Source organism: Stegostoma tigrinum, chromosome 13, assembly GCF_030684315.1.
Source record: "Stegostoma tigrinum isolate sSteTig4 chromosome 13, sSteTig4.hap1, whole genome shotgun sequence".
NCBI classification, from domain to species: domain Eukaryota; kingdom Metazoa; phylum Chordata; class Chondrichthyes; order Orectolobiformes; family Stegostomatidae; genus Stegostoma; species Stegostoma tigrinum.
In genome coordinates this window covers 65,679,631-65,701,189 of record NC_081366.1, presented here as the reverse complement: position 1 = coordinate 65,701,189, position 21,559 = coordinate 65,679,631, and the positions used below count along the sequence as shown (strand labels likewise).

Here is a 21,559-nt window from a genome sequence, read left to right as displayed (position 1 = left end):
GGACTCTGATACAGATGCTTTTTTATGTAAAGAAAGCCAACTTTTATTTACACATTTGTAAGTACAAATTAATAGTGTACAGTGCTTGTTATATACATTATATTACCTTCAGTCAAACCTATAATCGATGGCTCGTACATGAATCCATACATTTTAAAAATGCTCTGGCGCATGCTTCTCGAACAGAGCGGGAAGAACAACTCCTCTCCCTGGCGGTGGGTTCGCAGCTGGAGTAAAGTGAATAACAGGGAATTCAAAGAAAGACAAGACTGAGCAATAATATATGACCGCTGTTCTGCTCGGTGAATGAAGCACGTTAATAACATTCGGTGAGCTCTCACTCTCTCTCTCTCTCACACACACACACACACACACACACACATACACACACACACCAGTGATTGATCTAGTTCAGGATCCCCCTTGTCTCGCCTCGTCAGTCTCTCAAGCTTTCTTCCCAGGCTCCCTATCATAACCTGCTGAGCACGGGCACTCCCCGTCAGTTGATGTGATAAGCAATCCAGGGAGCCAAGAGTAAATCTTCAGCTTCACCGGTGAGGCCTCCTTTCTCCCCTTTACCTGCTCTGGAAGGGGCCCACACTCATCCTAAATTGTAGGAAGAGAGCGGCCAAAAGAGTTTTCAGTGACTCTCCCAATAAAATATAGTTACTTTCCTCTGTCCAAAGGCCAGCGCTTCATGTCAGCAATAAATATGTCATGCTCCTGTTTTCATTCTTTCCTGAGGCGTTATTTTAAAATGTATAATTATTAACGAAGCAAAACGAAGATATTCTTAATCTCATCGAAGATTGAGCAACAGGCAGTTTTGCTGCAGGTTTGTCCCTCTCCAGCTTTCAAGCAGTCTTTGAGTTTTTTTTTCGCTGTTTAATTGTTTCTCGGTAGTGCCTTGTTGTTTATTCATCCTCACGTAGTCGCCTTTGAGTTCTGTTCAGTTCAAAAAAAATTCCTTAACCCCCTTGGTTTCCTGATCCCTGGTGTGAGATTCTCTGATACGCTGCTCTCTCCAGTTCAACTTTTAAAGAAAGGCCAAAATTAAAACGAACCCACAAATCAATTTATTGGAGAGAGCCGGGCTCGGATTCGCTGCTCACCTCACTCTCAGTCTCACACTAACGATGTGACAACCGGGATCTTGGCATTATCTTCAGCCCAGGGCTGTAGGTTCTGCAGCGCGTACAGAGACGAGTTGTGCAGACACAGAGGATCTGGCTGAATGGAGTCGCTGAGAGACTTCTGGAAGGCGTCGTGTTGTAGTTGTAGCATCAGTCTGTTGGCCTGTTGTCTCTCGGCCTCTCTCTCCTCCGCTGTCTGCCGCCTGGGTGAGATAAACACACAAGACTCCCGTTAAATCAGACGCCAAGCTCTTCACTCAGGGCTCAAAGGAAATCCAGGGCTGGCTACCTCCCCTGGTTCAGCTCGTTCTCCTCACTGACTGTGTCCCTCACAATATTCCCTCCACATGATTCCGAATTTCCGAAAAAGGCCGCTTCCAACTCTCAAACTCATTCAAAGCGCTCAAGACACACACCGGGAGAGGCTATAACACTCATTACAGTCTTGCTCCCAGATATGAGACTGGGATCTTTCTTCACTCACTCTCCTCCTGTGAAAATCCCCCTCAAAAGGGGTCCAGTGAGTCCCCGGTGAGCAGATTAACAGCCGCCAATCTGTCCTTCAGGTGTTTCTGAACTGTCCCTGACCACTCTCCCCGGGCCCTTTCGAAATCCAGTCTCTTCCCCACCCTCCTCAGATTCCCACCCTCCTCAAGTACTACCCTCCTCCTCAACCCTTATCTTCCTCAAAACACCACCTTCATCAAATTCCATCCTCGTGAATCCCCTTCCTCCTCTATTCCACATTCCCGAACTCCCTCATCCTCCTTAACCTCTTCATTCCCTCCTCCTTAGCTCAGCTCTGCCACCTCTACAGCCGACAGCGAGACGGGTTTTGCTCAGGTACACAAACACAGATATCTGCAACGGGCTGAAGCTCCGACTCAGTGACCGTGCGGATAACGGAGGGAAAGGCTCGAGGTCTCCCATCGAGCCAGGCGACAGATTCCAAGGCAGGACTTTTTCCATATTCCACCCCCAACCACCAACCCCCAAGAGCGTCAGATCTCGGTCTGGATAGGGAAAGATTTCGTCTTTGCTGAATGCAGTACTTGCAGAGGAAGCAGCTCTTGTTCACTGCTGGGGACTGAGAACAGTCCGATTTCTCTTTTGCAGGGAAAACCTGCTTTGGGTGCGACAGAATCAGAGTGGCAGGAGGAAAGGTCGAATGTCAAGCTATCTTCAAAAGCTTAACACTGCAGACGGGGCTGAGAGCCTGGATGCATGATACTCTCGGCTGTAAAGACTCATGGAAAAACACGTCAATATTTCGCTGTAAATGATGTGCCCATTGCGTGTGTCCCTGTGTTAGCGCACGCTGTTACGGGTTCCTGCCACACAGAGTGGTTTCTAAAGCCCAGGCAAACAGTGAGTTTCCAAGGGACAAACAATTCTAGATCATGGATTATTGAACTCGCACTTCCTGCTTTTATACCAATCACTTTCAGTGCATTTTCTGAAGAAGGGTCATAACCCGAAACATCAGCTTTCCTGCTCCTCTGATGCTGCCGGTTTTCCTCCAGCTCCACACTGTTTTAGAACTGTCAGTGCATTGCCTTAGTTTATTTGTCACTCTGTTCCTCTCTTTCGAAAGACACAAGCACAAGCACAGGGATTCGATGTCCCAGGGATCCCAAGTATTACATAGTCACCAAAGTCTGTGCCTGTTACTGTATCCTGGAAATCGCCTGCAGCGATCAAGACAGAGCTTTTACAGCATCGATAAAAGTGCTGTAACATTACCAGGTGATTTCCACTTGGGGGAAAACGCTCCCCTGTATTCAAAGATAATGGGAACTGCAGATGCTGGAGAATTCCAAGATAATAAAATGTGAGGCTGGATGAACGCAGCAGGCCAAGCAGCATCTCAGGAGCACAAAAGCTGACGTTTCGGGCCTAGACCCTTCATCAGAGAGGGGGATGGGGAGAGGGAACTGGAATAAATAGGGAGAGAGGGGGAGGCGGACCCCTGTATTCAAACCCCGTTTGCTGTAAATGTGGCCCACTGACTCTGCCATATTAGAAATTTATATGTGTTTAATTTTTATTTGATTTGATTTAATTGATACCTGCATTGCTGTTAACTGGCATAAAGTATCAGTGATTGAACACAGGGTGGTTTGGAGAGGGTGAAGCTCTTATCTTATGGATCCATGTAAGTCAGAGATCATTCAGAGCACTGTACACGGGCTGTTTCTTTGGTCCGGCGATCACATTGATCCCATTCCCCTACAATCCGATTGATCGCATTCCCTTGCTATCTCATTGATCCCATTCCCCTATAATCTGATTGATCCTATTCCCCTGCCATCTCATTGATCCCATTACCCTACAATCTGATTGATCCCATTCCCCTACAATCTCATTGATCCCGTTCCCCTACAATCTGATTGATCCCATTCCCTTGCTATCTCATTGATCCCATTCCCCTACAATCTGATTGATCCCATTCCCCTACAATCTGATTGATCCCATTCCCCTGCTATCTCATTGATCCCATTCCCCTACAATCTGATTGATCCCATTCCCCTGCTATCTCATTGATCCCATTCCCCTACAATCTGATTGATTCCATTCCCCAGCCATCTGATTGATACCATTCTTCTTTTAAGCACATGATCCCATTCTCCTGTTATCCCACTGAGTGCATTCTCTTGTGATCTCATTGATCCTCTTCCCTACAATTAATTTGATTTCTTCCCTTAGGTATCCAATTGAATCTATACCTCTGTGATTTGATTGATGCCATTCCTCTGTGCCTATGCCCCTCAATCTGATTGCTCTCACTCCACTCTTGTTGCATTGATCTCATTCCGTAGCTATCCTATTTATCCCATTCAATTACTATATGATTAATCATATTTCCCTGCTAACTCATCAATTCTGTTCTCCTGCTATCATATTGATCCTCTTCCTTTACAATCTCAAAACCCTATGTTCTTACTATCCTATTCCATACTACCCAATTGATCCATTTCCAGCTCATGAATCCCATTCGCCTGTGATCAGATTGATTCCCATTCCCCTGCTATCTCATTGAGCCAATTCTTCTGCTATCCAATTTATCCCATTCCATACAATCACATTGAACCCTTGCTATCCTACTGATCCATTCACCTGCAATCTGATTAATCCCATTCCTCTGTTATCCAATTGATCCAGCTGTCACATTTATCCCATTCAAAAGCTATCTGAGCAATTCAATTCCCCTCCTATCACATTGATCATATTCCTACACTATCCCAATGACCTTATTCTCCTATCCTATTGATCCCATTCTCTGCTATCTGAATGACCCCATTCCCAGATATCCAGTTGATCTCATTTCCCTGTGATCTGATTGACCATACTCCTCTGCTATCCTATTGATCCCATTCCTCTGCTATCTGAACGATCCCATTCTCTGCTATTCCATTGACTCCATTCCCCTGTAATTAGTTTGATTCTATTCCCCGCTAACCCATTGATCTCATTCTCCTGAAATTTCATTGACCCAATTCCTCTGTTAAGCTATTGATCCCATTCTCTTACTATCCAATTGATCCCACTCCTCTGGTGATCTGATTGATCTTATTTCCCTCTCTTATCAAATTGATCCCAGTCTTTTCTAATTTGATCAATCCCATTCTTCTGCTATCCTATTCATCCAATTCCCCTGCATCCTATTGATCCTATTCTCCTGCTATCACATTAAGCCTATTATGCTGCTATCCTACTGAACACATTCCCCTGCTATCCCATTGATCACATTCTTCTGCTATCTCTTTGATCCCATTCCTCTGGGATCCCATTGATCTAAATCTACTATTATCCAATTGACCCCATTCTCTTGCTACTCATTTATCCCATTCTCATACCATTTTCTCCTGCTATCCACTGGCCCCATTCTCCTCCTAGCCATTGATCCCATTCCCCTGTTATCCCATTCCCTTGCTATCTGATTGATTCCATTCCTGTGTTATTTCATTGATTCTCTTCCTCTGATATCCCATTGACCCCATTCTTCTGTGCTATCCTACAGATTCCCTGCTATCCCATTGGGATCATTCTTCTGCTATTTCACTGATCCAATTTCTCTACTATCTAATTCCCCTGCAACTGATTGATCTCATTCTTGTGCTACCCCATTGATCCCATTCCTGTGCTATCTCATTGATCCCATTCTCCTGCAATCCTATTGATCCTATTTCTGTTGTTCCTTTGATCCCATTTTTCTGCTATTCAATTAAGCTCCTGATAGCTGATTGAGCCCATTCCTCTGCTATCCAAATGAGTCCATTCCCCCACTGTCCCATTGATCCCATTCCTCTGCTTTCCCATTGCCCCCATTCTCCTACAATCCAATTGAGCATATTTCTTGGCTATCCCATTGATCCCATTCTCCTGTAATTACATTGATTCCATTCCTCTAATATCCCATCCCCCTGAAATCCAATTGTTCTCATTCCCCTGTTATCTGATTGATCCCACTCCTGGCTATCCACTTATACCCATTCCCCTACAATCTGATTGATCCTATTCCCGTGCTAGCTCATTGATCCCATTTCTGCTGCTATTCAAATGATCCACTCTCTTGATATCCATTGATCTCATTCCTCTGGTGATCTGATTAATCACATAAACCTGCTGCCTCGATCCTATTCCCTGCTACGTGATGAATCCCATTGGCCAATGATCTCATGGATCCTATTTTCCTGCTGTCCCATTGATCCCATTTTTCTGCTATCCCATATTTCCTATTCCCTTGCTCTCTGATTAATCCCATTTCTGTGCTATCCAATTGATCTTATTCCTCTGCTTACCAATTGAGTTACTATCCAGTTGATTACATTCTCCTGTGATCTGACTGATCTAATTTCCCTGCTACCTCATTGATCCCATTCCTCTGCTGCCTCACTGATCTCATTCCCCTACTGCTTCACTGATCCTATTCCTTTGCTGTCCCATTGATCCCAGTCCTCTGCTATGCCATTTTCCCATCCCCCACTATGTTATTTTCATTTCCCTGATCTTTGTCCAAACTCCTGGAAAAGGTTTTCCTTTGAGGATTCCTTTCAACGGTTGATGTACATACATTGCCAGGTCTCTCTGTTCTTGCATCTTCATTAGAATTGTACCATCAATTCATATTGCCACTTCTCATGAATGTGATCAAAATGCATCACTCTACATTTCCGTATTAAATTTCATCCAGATTTTATCTGCCCAATTTACCAGCCTCTGTCCTCCTGGAGTCTATTCCATTTATGAATTCCATACAATCTGCAAACTCTATCCAGAATAATATTATATCTGTAATATATATTTGTGCATTTAATAAATAAGTGGCCCTAATTCAAGGCCCTGATAATTATCACTGACAGTACCCTCCAGCCTGAAATCTAACTATTCACCGCTATTCCCTGTGCACTGTTACTCACTTTGGAATCATGTGACACTGTACATTTAGTCCCATGGACCTTAATTTTGTCATTAAGTTTATTATGTGAAACCTTGTCAAATTCTTTTGAAAGTCCATGTGCTCATGATCATTTGCATGAATCTCATTAATCCTCTGCGCTACCTTATCAGGACACTTTATCAAGTTAGCCAAACACAATTCAGTTTAAAAATACAATACTGTCATTGATTAACCCATGTCTTTCAATGTGACAATTAATATTGGCTCAAACCTCTGTTTTGAAAGTTTCCACTGAAGTATGTGAGGTTAGTTGGCTTGAAGTTTCAAGATTTATTGATTTCTTCCCTTTTCTTGAGCCAAGGTGTAATATTTGCCTCACGACCACCTCTGGCACCACACAAAATTCAAGAAATGTTGGAAAGTTGTGGCCAGAACTTCCATCATCTGCATCCTCATTTCCAATAGTAACTATTATTTCCTCTGGGCCAGATGAATTTTCTAATTTGTGGAATGGTCACTCTTTAAATATTTCTCTTTGTCTATTTTCTAAAGGTATTATGGTCCCCTTCTCTGATTGCTAGATCAAAGAACTCATTTCACATCATGTCCTCTAACTGCATAAGATCTGGCACAGTCTACCTTTGACCATCCTTTTTAAGTTATTGATCGGGAAGCAATATTTAGATTTTCCTTCCACATTACCCGCTATTCTAGTCATAGAATCTCTTTTTGTCTCTTCCTTACATTTGAGCTCTCCTCTCTACCTTTTATACAAAATTTGGTTAGCTTCTGCATTTTCAGCCTTACATGTGACATTTTTCCTCCAGCTCTGTCTCATTTTACCCTCTATATCTTTGGCTAATTAGATTATGGTGCCCTGAACTGTGTCCTGTTTGAATGTCTCACATGGTCCAATTTTGAACTGTATCAGTCTACAATACTAATTATTGTTTTGCCTGCCAAGTTTTGATTCCAATGGACATTACCCATATTTCCACTCAACTCACTTAAGTTAGTCTTCTGCTGGTTCATAGTTTTTGTGCTTTATGGTGTGTACCATATGTGATTATATTATGGCTTTAAGAGGTTATTTTATCTTTTTTTTTAAAGAGAGGTTTGAAGGCAGAGGTGCCAGGCAGTTTCCAGAGAATCACTGGAATAAACAGTTTGTGTGGTCTCTAGTTGTTTTTAAAGTTGGAACAATAAAAGTAACCTGAATAGGTGTGGTCAAGGTCTCACAGAACTAAGATTTTTAGTTTCTTAGTTTTTTAGCAGTGGTTTGTGCTGGGTCTGTTGCTTCAATACTTTTCTGCCTGCTATACCCTCTCAGAGTTCTCTTGATGCTTTTCCTCCTGCACTGCTGGAATTGCATGTGATACAATCTGTTTTCTGAATTTGCTGTTTGCCAAGGATGTGTTTACGGGATGTTACTATATTGGAACAGTTACTGTTTAGTAGCTAAATAATCTATTATTCTGTTAAGTTTTAAAACAGAGTTATAGCTAAGCCAATTCTTTTCTTTATTCTTTCGTTTGTTGTATTTTATCTATAGTGTATGAATAAATTGTGCTTTGCTTAACGTTGAGTAGTTTGACTAATCAAATTGAATCTGGAACATAACACCATATCTTTAAAATAGCAAATGTTAGGGTCTAGACTACATTCTTAATATATTTGGAGGGGCTTTGGTCTGGTTTATGACATATTCTCCATAACAATATCAGTCTAATGATATTTTGACCATTCCATGCAAACTTCATTTCCATGTCATTCAACGTGATTCTCAATCCAGCAGTTATCACTGAGCTGGACACATACTGGTCAACAAAATTCTCTTTTACATCCTTCAGGAGTTCCTCCCACTCTCTGTCCTCTACATGGCTTCTGTACCATCCTGAGGTTTCTCATGATCACTGTTTTGTACTTCTTACATCTTTCTCTCAATGTCCAGTAAATTTCCTCCAGTAACTCATTTTCACCATTATTGGATACATGTAATTCCACAGCATAGTATTTCCTGTATTTTACATCAATTCAAACCAAACAGATTTTTACTTTGAATCCTAAAGTACAACATTCTTTTGCAGTACTCTCCTTGTTTAATCGATAGACCTTCCATTCCGTCTTAATCCCCTTCCCTATTCTTTTCTGAATATTTTGAGGCGAAGAAATTAACTCTCAATCCTCCACTTTTTTGAGACAGCACTCTCTTCTATTGCTGCTGCCATAATTATGGATGAAAACCTGTACCTGCAGCTCACAATCTGTGCAATTCATAGAATCCCTACAGGAAAAAGGCCAGCCGGCCTAACATGTCCACACTGACCCTCTGAAGGGCATCCCACCCAGACCCATCCCCCTACGCTGTAATCCTGCATTTCCCATGACTAGCACACCTAGCCTGCATATCCCTGCACATTATGGGCAATTTAGCTTGGCCAAACCACATAACTTGTACATCTTTGGACTGTGGGAGGAAGCTGGAGCATACAGCAAAAACCCACACAGACACAGGGAGAATGTCCAAACTCCACACATACAGTCGCCCAAGAGTGGAATCAAAATGGGTTCCTGGTGCTGTGAGGCAGCTGTGCTAACCGCTGAGCCATTGTGCTGTCCCAATTCTCTGCTCCTACACTAATTCTTCACTTGATTTCACATCTTGATGATTCACAATTCTGAACTTTTTTTTACATTGGTACACTCTGCCTCCCTCAGTCCTCCGTGCACCTTTGTCATCATCTTTAATTTTTTTTCTGCCATTTATCCCCTCCTAAAATAAAGTTCTCCATCATAACACAAGATAAACATCTCATTAAGACATTAACCCAACTCTTTTGAGGTCAGATCTATCCATCTTAAATGGATGCCCATCTGCTCTAGATCTGTTTCAAATCTCCCAGGAGTCTGAACCATCCTGTCCATTTCTCCAGTTAGAAATGAGATGATCCAACTATCTAATTTATTCTATTATTTCTAAACTCACTCACACTGCCTCAAATGTAACTCTACAACTTCTTCCTTTGTCTTTGAAATTCTGCAAGGCTTCCTCTTCCTCTGTCATTGCTTTGAATATGGAATGATTCCATTTGCATTTGCTCATTCTCCCCTCCATCGAATTCTCAATGATTTATCTATCTTTATTGTACCTTTGTGCAGTAATTTACCTCACAACCCATTGGGTTGAAAGAGATTTCACCAGCATGTCTGTTCCTTGGGTTTGCAGAGAGCTAGCCAGCATTCAGGGGGTGGCATGGGAATAGGATGTAATTAGGATGTGGGGATGGCCAATAATTGGAACATGGGCGATGGTCAATAATTGAGGTGTGGGTGGTCAGTAATTGGGATGTGTGGGGTGGTCAGAAATTGGATATCAGGGATGATGTGGTGTTTGGGTTTGTGAATAAATACAAAATGTTTGGCAGTTTTAAGACTAAGGGTGAATTGTAAATCAGGCAGATGTAAGTTGGAATACTAGTTGCTGGAAAAGCTCAGCAGGTCTGGCAGCATCTGTGAAGAGAAATCAAAGTTAATGTTTCAGGTCCAGAGACCCATCCTTAGAACTGATGGTAGCAAGGAAAATGTCAGTTTATATGCTGAAGATAGGGTGGGGAAGGGGTTAAAGAGTAAACAATGAATGGGTATAGAGCCCAAAGAGAAAGAAGAACAGTTGGACAGATAAACGAGGCAATGACATTTTGGCGAGGAGGGTGCCTAGCTAGATCCTAGGCAAAGTGTTATCGACTGTTTTGTCTGTCCAACTGTTCTTCTCTCTCTTTGGGCTCTATACCTATTGTTTGCTCCTAACATCCTCCCCCATCCTATCTTCTACATATAAACTGACATTTTCCCAGCTATCATTAGTTCTGAGGAGGGGTCACTGGACCTGAAATGTTAACTTTGATTTATCTTCACAGATGTTGCCAGACCTGCTGAGCTTTTCCAGCAACTTCTGTTTTTGTTTCTGATTCTACAGCATCCACTGTTCTTACAGTTTTATTAAGCTGGAATACTCCTTGTTTAGGATAAAGAGTTAAGGGGGCAAGTTAGTGAGTATTAATCTGACACCTGTCGTTTTATAATGCTTCATTAGCCTATTTAGATATAAAGGAGAGGGTAATAAAGGAGAGAGATTAGCAGGTATATTGCCTCAATATACTGGCGAATCCTGGAATGTGTGAGATGCCTGGTGTATTGAACACAATCTTGAACACAAAACCCTGTATTTACACTATCATAGGTAAAATATTCCATCACATACCTCCACCCTGCACCCACACCTGTCCTGTAAGGATATGGTTCAATGTTGTTTATTCATTCAACAGTGAACTAGAATAAACATTAGTTACTTCCAGCCCATTGAAACAGACACATGCCTCACAAACAAATTTACACACAACCAGCTAAACACATGCTCTCAGAAACAAGTACTTTAACCCAACCTCTCCCATGCACACAGCCACAGACACCGACTTTAACGCTCCAAATCCACCCACATGTTCCCTTAAGCAGAATCAACATAGCTTCATGAAGGGGAAATCGTGCCTGCCAAATTTACTAGAATCCTTTGAGGAGGTAACAAGCAGGATGGATAAATGGGGAACAGTAGATGGAATCTATTTGGATTTCTAGAAGGTGTCCAAAAAGTACCACATATTAGACTACTTAATAAGGTAACAGTCCATGGAACTGGAGGTAATGCACTGGCATGAATAGCAGACTGGCTAACAAATAGAAAACAGAGCATTTGGATATAGGAGGGCATTTTCAGAACAGCAACCTAATCTTCAGGTATCAGTGCTGAGACCACAATTATTTTCCATATATAAAAGACTGCTGGTGTGTTTAAACCAGGAGTCACCACACCTCAGGGAAGGGGTGAGGTTGAGAACGCAGGACATTCATGGTGATCCCAGCTGGTACTGAATGTGTGCTGTTGCCATGGCTTTCCATTGCAAACCAGCTGACTAGGTGAAGTCCTTGAAAACTTAGATGAAGAAAGTGAATGTACTATTACTATGTCTGTGGGTGACACAAAAAAAACAAGTGATATGAATGACATAAGGAGTCTATCAAGGGGTATAGACACATTAAACAAGTGGGCAAAAACCTGGGCAGATGAATGTAATGTGAGTTTAAGCAGTTTGGCAGGATGAATAGCGGAGCTAAATACTATTCAAATAGAGGAAGACAGTAAAGGAAAATCAGTAACGGAATTGAGAGTTATGGGGAAAGGGCATGAAATTGGAATTGAGAATTATCAGATCAGCCATGATCTCATTGAATGGTGAAGCAAGCTGATGGGCTGAATGGTCTGCTCCTGCTTATGATTAACACACATGCTCAAAGACAACCATGCACACTGATACGCACACATAGTAGAGCTTGCTCAGTCACATGCGCGCATACACACACACACACACACACACACACACACACACACACACACACAGGAGCATTTGCTCTGTCCCTTATGCACACCCACATACACATTGGGCTACACCCTCACATAACACACACTTATATACCAGAGTCAGTCTCCCTGTCTCTCTCTCTCTCTCTCACACACACACAAACACACACACACACACACACACAAACACACACAACAGTACAGCACAGACATGCATGCACACAGGAGCATGCACTTTCCGAAACACAGACAGATACACACCAGAGAACAAACTTACATATACTGAAGTGCATTTTGGAGCATATTTCCTCTCTCTCTCTCTCTCTCTCTCTCTCTCTCTCTCTCTCTCTCTGTCAATCACACAAAACACCAGAGCACACTGTTGTCTCTCAGACATGCACACATGCAGACTCTGGCTCACACATGTAACTACTTATACACAGCACAGCACATGTGTGTGTGCTCACACACATACATTTGTTCTCTCATGCTCACACACAGACACACACGTGCTCACACATATAGACACACTTGTGTGCGTACATACACACAGATACATACAAATGTATGCACACACACACTCTCTCACGCTCACAAACACGGACATACAAACACTCACACATAAGGACACTCACATGTGCATGTGCACACACGCAAAGGAGCACACTGTCATGTGCAAACACATATACACTAGTGCGTACACACTGACATGCACACTTAAATATCTTGTGCACACATGGGAGCAAAGTCTCACTCTATTTCTATTTCCCAAACACTCTTACACACTGGAGTGCACTCTTGTACCTAATGGACACTTTCTTTCTCTCTCTCTTACACACACAAATGCTTACACATTATATCAAACACTCATGCAAAGCACTAACATAATTTAACACACTCATGCTAGCACAGTCCACTAACACACTCACATGAACACACTACACTATATCACTTACCCTGTCACACCCACATTCACAAACTGCACAAACACACTCATTCTAACACGCCCACACAAACACGCGTCTAACACTGTTATTCGAACATTCATTCACTCTCACAGTAATACACATATTGACACATCACACTGACTCACGCACACACAAACACTAACATACACACTGACACACACACTGGCACACTGCACTAACACCATCGCTCCGACTCGCCGACACGTACATACTCTAATACTGTCACCCTAGCTCACTCCGCTAACACGCTTACTTGAAACACCGACATTAACACACACACACACTAAAACCCTATACTAACACACACTCGGACACACCCACATTAACACACACACTCTAAAACCCGACACTAACACATTCGCTGACACACATACTAACGCACTTGGTTTAACATAAGCAGGTATACACTGTCAAACTCACGCTCACATTCCGATTGTTCCGGTTTTTTTTCCGTACGAACACTCAATTTAAAGCCGTCATCTAACTAATAATATACACTGCCGATGGTGGAAATGTGAAATCAACTCAGAAAGTGCAGAGAATTCTCAGCGAATCTACAGTGATTTCGAAAAGCCTAGCCTTTGAAATGTTCACTGTTTCTCTCTGTATAGAAACTGTCTGATTTTGCAAGTCACTTTTGCAATTTCTGTTGTTTCCGTCCCGTTCAAACTGAGAAGGAGTAGGAAAGGTAATGCACCTGAGCCGTCGTATTTTTGCAGCAAAATGCATGCAAACATTCACTGGGGGCGATTTTCCCATTTTAGGGTGAGACAGAAAGAAATGACGCTGTGCTTGGGGCCTGGAATTACCGGTTCTATCACCCTGGCCTTCAGGTGGAGAATAACAGACCCCATTCCCAGCTCCTCAGTCCCCTGTTCGGCGGCCGGAGAACTGCAGGCTGCAGTTCCGATAACAGATTGGTCTATAATCCTGTTGCTGCTGTTTGCTGATGTTATTACAGATGTTATCATCTTGTCCAGAATCTATTTCGTCAGACAGAGAGCTGTAAATGGGTCAGTCCCCGCTAACAAGCCATTAGTGTCAGTCTCTGCACAGTTGCCGTCTCTCTGGCCCAGATTATTCCTCCTTTTGAATAAACAAAACCTAGGGCAGGAAAATAAATAAACCAGCTTGCAAATCCCATTTACAATTAGTTTTAAACATTCCTCATTACACTTTCCAGAACTTTATATCCCCACATAAAGGGAAGCTAATGGTGCAGCCAATTTCCGAATCAACATCTTAACAGGGAGAGAAAACAGTCGAATGTAAACACAGCAGTCCTGCTCACCCAATGGCTTCTTGTTCAAAAATAAATTTGAATAAAAACTTTGGCCGATGTTCGTCGCTTAAATAATGAAAATGTCCTGATTTGCTTATATTTATTTATCTCTTTGGATTGTGTTGTAGATCTACTCCTCGCGGCTGAAGTACAACGTTCTTATTCCAACTCATCTTAAGTCATAGTTTCGCCGACAAGAGGGGTTATTACTGCTGAGAAAGTTTATTAAAATAGCCCTACGGTGAAAAATCGGATTTCAAGGTCAGCCGAGTCTAGCTTAATTATTAAATAAAATGAAAATTACATAAATCAAAAATAACATTCTGTGAAAACAAAAGCTGGGGTCAGATTCAGTTTCCCATAGCCCATGAGAAATGGGCGATTTTATTTTTTAACCGCGCACCTCTGAGCTGTCGTCTCCGCTTTATCCATTGTCCGTCACCCTCTCTGGCATAGACACAGAAACATCCTCTATCTCCATATTCCAGAAAGGCTTCAGCAATGAACAGACACCAATAACGCCGAGATACGTTACTGTGGGTCCAGCAACAACGCTGACAACAAAAAGATCTTTGTACTTATCTTCCTATAATATGGAAGTTATTACAGGATTACTTGGCGTTATATACGAGCCGCAAACCTAATTCTTGCAAACCCTATGTGATGGACCCTAGCTCCGGAATTCAGGAACACAGGCCGCTCTCCTATCATAGATAAAGGAGAATTTTAAAACCGGCTCAAAACACGGCGATTCCTTGTCTCAGTTCAGTGCTTTGGAACGCGGTTTTAAAATCGGATAATTTCTCACGAACCTCGACATTCCCGGCGTCATTCACGATTTGTTACTGTGAATTTTACCCACATTTCCATTGTTTTGTTCGATTGCTCTCAGTTTCTACGTTAAAATTGGTTCATATCACTTATTCTCCGTCACTTCCCTGGACTTTAAAATATGTTAATATTCGCCTGTCTTCACATCAGTCCGCACTATGTGAACTCTGCTACAATTTTATCCTCGATCCTTGTCACTCCCTATTAAATTGTATAATTAACAACTTGTACATCACTTCTTTGTTTTTCAAGTGTTCTCCGTTTACTATCAAACTCGATTTTGAGTCGATGTTACTCTCTGCAAATCATTTACCTTATTAAGTTCACACTGTGTCACTCACTTTGTTACAAGCATAGCTCCACATTTAAACAAGGTTCTCTCGTTAATTTTACGCCCTAGAATCTTAATTCTATCAATCTCTCTCTCTGTCTATATATTCAAACTCTGTGACAATCTATCGAGTTTACTTCTAATAACGTTACTCTCTACCTTTGAATTTTAATTCATTTAATCTTACCCTCCGACCCTATAAATTATATTAAACTTTACTCTCTATTCCTGAATTTTAATTATGTTAACATTACTTTATATCTCTATATTGTAATTCTATCAATGCTACTCTGTATTCCTTTGTTATAATACTGCTGTTACTCTGTATCCCTTTATTATAACACTGCTAATGTTACTCTATCCTTGGAAATTAGTTCTTCTTTTAATCCTGACACCACATTTGAATTCTATTAACATTGTTCTACGTCTGTATTTTCGATCTATTAATGATACTTTCTGTCCCTGTATTTTAATGCTGTTAATGTTACTCTGTATTGCTGTATTTTGTCTTTGTTAGTTTCTATCATGCAATTTTCTAATTTTAAGACCTTTTAAATCTCTATTAATATTTCATTCTTTCTATCTATTTTATTTCTATAATGTTATTTTCTACCTCTGTATTTTTATTGGCTAATGTTACTCACGGACCAAGTAATTTAGTTCTGTTAACGTAAAACTTTATTTTAATTCTGGTTTTGTTATTCCCAATCTTTCTCTGATAATTCTGGTTACATTAATCCCAATTCATATATTTTAATTCCACTAATGAGTTATCCCTTTATTTTGACTCCATTAAGAATTCTTTCTATCCCCGTATTTTAACTCTACTAATGTGACACTTTCTCTCTGGACTCAAGCTCTATTTATACTGTCTTTGCCCGTTCCATACCTGCATTTTAAATGTAATAATTTTATTCCATCTCTATATTTTAACTGGACTAATTATGTTCTCTTTCCCTGTAATTTAATTCCGGTTACCGTGACACTCAATCTGTGCTTTTTAATTCGATTAATTTTCTGTTCCATTCCTGCATTTTAAATATGTCACTTTTAATCGAAATCCATATTTCATTACATTGATTTCACTGCCTCTCTCTCTATTTTAACTATTAATTCTACGTATTATAATTTCACTCTCAATCTCTGCAGTTTCAATTCCTTATCTTCACATCTCACTTTGTAAATTATATTGACTTTGTTTCCAATAACAGGCTATAACCATCTCTGTGTAATTCTATTCATTTTATTTTCTACCCCGAGTTTAAATGCGTTAATTTTAGATAGTTTCGCTGCATTTTATTCAATATTTTCCACATCTCCAGATTTGTCTTTTAATTATACTACTTTACTCTCTCGGGTCACGGGTATCTCGTTCTGTGTTGATGTAACTCTCCCTATCGCTCCCCGCTGCGTTTAAATGTCGACATTTTACTGTTTCAGTCCTTGCCACCACTCTATTTTCAACTGAGTAACTTTGTTTCATTTTCCAAACACTTTAAAATATAAGTACAATTGATCTCCTTATTATTAAACGCTATTAAATAAATAACATCATCAGAAAATGCTGGGAATACCCACCAGGTCAGAATCTCTCCATGGATGCTGCCAGACCTGCTGAATTTCTCCAGCAATCTCTATTATTGATTTCCCGCATCCGCAGTATTTTGCATTATGTTTTATGTAGATTCATTTAAAGTTAGCTTTTCATTACTTCTCTATATATAAATGTTAATCCCCTCCTCTGTTCCTATTATAATAATTAATTTAACACTCTCTCTCTCCTTTGTTATAACTAATGCGGGCAAAGCCTAAATTCTTGCTGCTCCTTTTGTATTTTTAAATGTGAGAATTACACCCACTATCACATCTTCCCTGTTTAGTAGTGAACAAGTTTTACTGAGCCCTCATTCTCTCTACTTCCTTCTATCCTTCTCTCCCCCTTCGTATTTCTCTCTCTTTCGTTGTCTCCCTAACAGCCTCTATCCCCTCCCTCTAATCTGCCCCCACTCACCTCCACTTGGTTCTGCGGTTCTGGAACCAGGTCTTGACCTGAGCATCGGTCATTTTGAGGGATTTTGCCAGCGCCGCCCTTTCTGCCGAGGCGAGGTACTTCTGACGGTGAAAGCGCTTCTCCAGCTCACAGATTTGAATCCTGGTGAAAGAGGTTCGGGGCTTCTTCCGCTTCGGGGGGGTCCTGTTTTGGTAAGGGTGGCCAATCCGCCGTGTCACCGTGAATGGAGTCAAGGCTGCTAACAGAAGCAGAGGGAACAGGCGCCTCAGTGAACTCCAGCAGACTTGGCAGAGCCGACACCGGCTTCGCTCCCAAATATTTTTGAAGATAAGACTCTTTCCCAGAAGAAGTAAACACCTCGAAGGAAGAAATTTTAAACGACTCGCTTCTCTCTCACACACACTCCCTCAAGCTCACAATCACACACTCCCTTCCTCAAACTCACAATCACATAGAGACACATTCCTTCAAACTCACAATCATACACTCCCTTCCTCAAACTCACAATCACATAGAGACACACTCCCTCAAGCTCACAATCACACACTCCCTTCCTCAAACTCACAATCACATAGAGACGCACTCCTTCAAGCTCACAATCACACTTCTTCAAACTCACAAGCACATAGAGACGTACTCCTTCAAACTCACAATCGCACACTCCCTCAAACTCACAATCACATAGAGACACACTCCTTCAAATTCACAATCACACAGACACTCCCTCAAATTCACAAACACACACAGACACTCCCTCAAACTCAATCATACGCCCACTCCCTCCCTGAAATTCACATTTACACACGCACTCTCTCCCTGAAACGCACAATCACAGAACCCACACACTCCCTCAAACCCACAATCACACGCATACACAAGCTTCCTCAAACACACACACACAGACCCTTCCTCCTTCAAACTCACAATTACATACGGACACAGACGCTTCCTTCAGACTCACGCACAGACCCACACACAAACTCGTTCCAATTCGCGACCACACACAGACCTACACTCAAACTCATACATACACTCCCTCCTTCAAACTCCAAATTACACAAGCATACTCGTCTTCAAACTCACAATTTACACATTACTCAAACTCACACTCAAACACACTCCCTCAAACTCTCGACCACATACAGCCCCTCAGACACACACACACACGGACACACTCCTACGCACATACGGCCGCTCACCGCAAACACTATTGAATCCAGCCATAATCACATATACACTGTTTCCTAAAGCGATTAGCGATTGCAAGTCTTTCAATTTTGAATTTAACAGATTTTAAAACAAACAAAAATGAAATTTAATGTCTTGCATTTATAGTGTAGAATTTCTGAAAAATATAGCAGATAGTAAGTTCTTGTGTCTGAAATATAGTCTTTCAAATGGATTCTTTACAGCTAAGGGTCTACTTGAAAACTGCAAACAAAACTTTTTTTGACCAATTCGAAATGTTTTCAAAGAACAGAGCCTGACTGGTAGGAAGTCAAACACTTGAGTGGTGACAAGAGATTGTCACGTTGACGGTTTCGGCTCTCTAAGTGTTTCAGGAGGAGCTGCTGGGAAATGATCCAGAAGAAAGTGCAGCGAGGGCACGGTGTGGATGGCCGATTCCCCGTTTCTAAACCTCAGGGAGCTCCAGCGTTAGTATAGAAACAGTCAGCTTTGAGAGATGCTCTTTGGCGATGAGCGGGAACAGTCTAAATCGCTTTTCTTGCCTAGATTGTTGAGGACTGAATGGGTCGTTTTATTTGGGAAAGAGATGCATCTTGTATATCGTACTGATTAGTGTTTAAAATAAAAACTTAGTCTACAACGGAAAGGGAAATGATTTACAATAAAGACGTTCGCTGGCGATTTGTCGATACAATGATCTCTCTTACTGCTCGGAGCTGGTCTGACTGGAACAGGACTGTATTCTGCTGGACCAGAGTTTGAGCGTCGGATATCAGACTCATTCCCTCAGTGGGGGCGGGCGGGGTTGGGGGCGGCTGTATTTTGAAGTCGGTTTAATCCAGGTGGATTTGTACTGATTTGGGGTTTCGAAAGATGACGGAGGATTTTTCTGAAGCAAATCAGATTCTGAGTGGTTTTGACAGGGGAAAGGTTGGGGGAGGGATCTTGGACTTGTGAGGTGGGGTGCAGGGGGATGGTGTGCGCAGATTAAAAGTCGGGGGTCTCCTGTTTAAAATGGAGTCGAGAGGATTGTCTCTGTTTTGATTTGACACCATTCTAAATGACCACATGTCAATCATGACCACCGGATCCTAGTCTTGACGATTTCAGAGATCACATTAAACCCTCATGAACGGTCTCCTACCCCGCTGCCTAAATCTGAGTCAGGCTTGTTATTACATTTTACTAATTCAGTTTGGACACATCGCTAGATCCCTTGGCTGACCGTTTGAAATTCTCATCAGTATCGCCAAATCCAAAAAAAACCAAAACCAATCTCTATCAAGCCAATGTCATTCCGTGCTAGCACTAAGCGTTTTCGAACAAATATATGCAACATCTGACGAATTGTATACTAATCGAATTCCGGCAACGGGTCACTGGATCCGAGATGTTAACTCGTGTTTCTCTCCCTGTACAGATGCCGCCAGATCTGCTGCGTTTCTCCAGTAATTTCTGTTTTTTTTTGCTTCAGATCTCCAGCATCCGCAGGTCTTTGATTAATATTTAAATTTTAATTAAACATTGATCGTGGAGAATGACCGAACGAGATAGAATTTGCAAAGTGCGCTAGAGTTGGACGAAAATGCGCAAACTTTGCCACCAGTGTTGGGGCTGTTCGCTAACATTGTGTGAGTTTGGGGAGGGGTACTTTGCCGGAGAGGTGTCTGGAATTATTGGGATGAAGGACTTGGGGATTTATGATGTACCACCTCTGGACAGCGGGTTTCAGTCAGACCCCTCTCCACCCCTCCCCTCCCCTTACCTGTCAGCCTGTCCTTAGCAAACCGCCTGCTGCTCTCCATCCAAGGGAAGTTGAGGCCGCTCAGACCGGCCACGCTAGGTACGGTAGGCATGGCCGTTTGAGGGACTGGGCGATGAGCGGGCACACGGATGACTCCGGCGGACGCCAGGCTGTTGACGTTCATGCTCAGGTTAACACTATAAGATCCCGACACGCTGTCCTCGTAAGTGGCCCCCATGGCCGGGTAAGCGGTGGCCAAGCCCGGGTAGGCGCCGCTAACCGGACTGCTCAAGTAGCCGGCCTCCGAGACCCTGGCGCTGGGCTGCAGGCAGCTCTCCTGATCAGAGCCACTGAGGATCTGGTCGATGCCAAAGCTGATGGGTTCGTGTTGAGGCTGGGTCTGCGTGGTCCCAGACTGATCCATCGCTGAAAGGAGACCCCACCCCAAAGCCCCCCAAAATAATTGTCCCCCTCTCCTTCCCCAACAGAGAGAGAGACCCACACAATTTTTTTTACAAGAAAATCTTGGTTAGTTTAGGAAATCCAGGAAGCATGTTGGTAATCGGGACTTTGTGGAGTCAAGGTGAGTTCTGAGAGAGGAGGAAGGTGGGAGCTATCATCTCTCCGGCTCTCCATTGGGTTGGAGGATGTGTTCATCTCCCCACACTCCTCCTCCTCCTCTTCAGCCCCTCACTGGCTGTAAGTGAAGACCTCCTCCCTGCCCCCTGTCATTGGCTAATCGCTAGCAAATCCACAGCGAGGGGCGAGGTCCGAGCCTCAAGAGTGTGGACTCGTCTAGAATATTTAACCAGACAAAATTCAGTGCCGAACAAAACCGGGCAACGCTAGCGATTTCCCAAATGAGCTCTGTATTCGGCGATCAACCGCCTTTGTAATACCCTCCCCCTACCCCAAAAGCCCCCACCTCCAGGTTCACTGGCAGGACTCCCCACTGGCCCCAGCCCTTCATTCCTCTGGGTATATATGCGGTCTGACAGCTTCTTTCGACGTGGACTCCAGATTGTCCCAGAGTCTGAGACAGGCCCGCTGAGCCGAGCGCAGGGAAATCTCACGGAAGCTAAGAAGTTCGACACAAGAGGCCGTTCGGCATCGTTCCTAGACTGTCCGTTGTTTTAAGGCATTATTATTATTCCCACCCAACGAAATGAAAGTAATATCTCCTGTCTTGCACCAAAAAAGGGGTAGAACTAAGTTCGAAAATAAATCACAAGCCGACAATCACACGGGTCCGCTCTC

General features: G+C 42.5%; 1 protein-coding gene across 3 annotated transcripts; it reads right to left on the bottom strand.

The window, feature by feature from the left end:
• Nucleotides 1-89: 89 nt before the first annotated feature.
• On the bottom strand, nt 90-20,954 carry LOC125458366 (T-cell leukemia homeobox protein 3-like). Of its 3 annotated transcripts, XM_048543605.2 has the most exons (4): nt 20,324-20,954; nt 17,371-17,608; nt 1,113-1,336; nt 90-227 (listed from the first exon to the last, which is right to left on the bottom strand). In XM_048543605.2, exons 1-3 carry the CDS (start codon nt 20,724-20,726, stop codon nt 1,126-1,128), a joined length of 852 nt encoding a protein of 283 aa, XP_048399562.1. In that variant the 5' UTR covers nt 20,727-20,954; the 3' UTR covers nt 90-227; nt 1,113-1,125. The 3 variants fall into 3 exon arrangements, with proteins under 3 accessions (XP_048399562.1, XP_048399561.1, XP_048399563.1); XM_048543604.2 differs by having other exon boundaries at nt 90-1,336; XM_048543606.2 differs by having other exon boundaries at nt 90-1,336; nt 17,371-17,605.
• Nucleotides 20,955-21,559: the final 605 nt, after the last annotated feature.

Bases quoted from the DNA above. Each gene is read 5' to 3' on its own strand.
- LOC125458366 (XM_048543604.2), bottom strand. From the start codon at position 20,726: ATGGATCAGTCTGGGACCACGCAGACCCAGCCTCAACACGAACCCATC. The intron at 17,609-20,323 runs GTAAGGGGAGGG...TGCTTCTGTTAG, and splicing joins TGCTAAGGACAGGCTGACAG to CAGCCTTGACTCCATTCACG. The intron at 1,337-17,370 runs GTGAGTGGGGGC...TATCTCACCCAG, and splicing joins AACCGCAGAACCAAGTGGAG to GCGGCAGACAGCGGAGGAGA.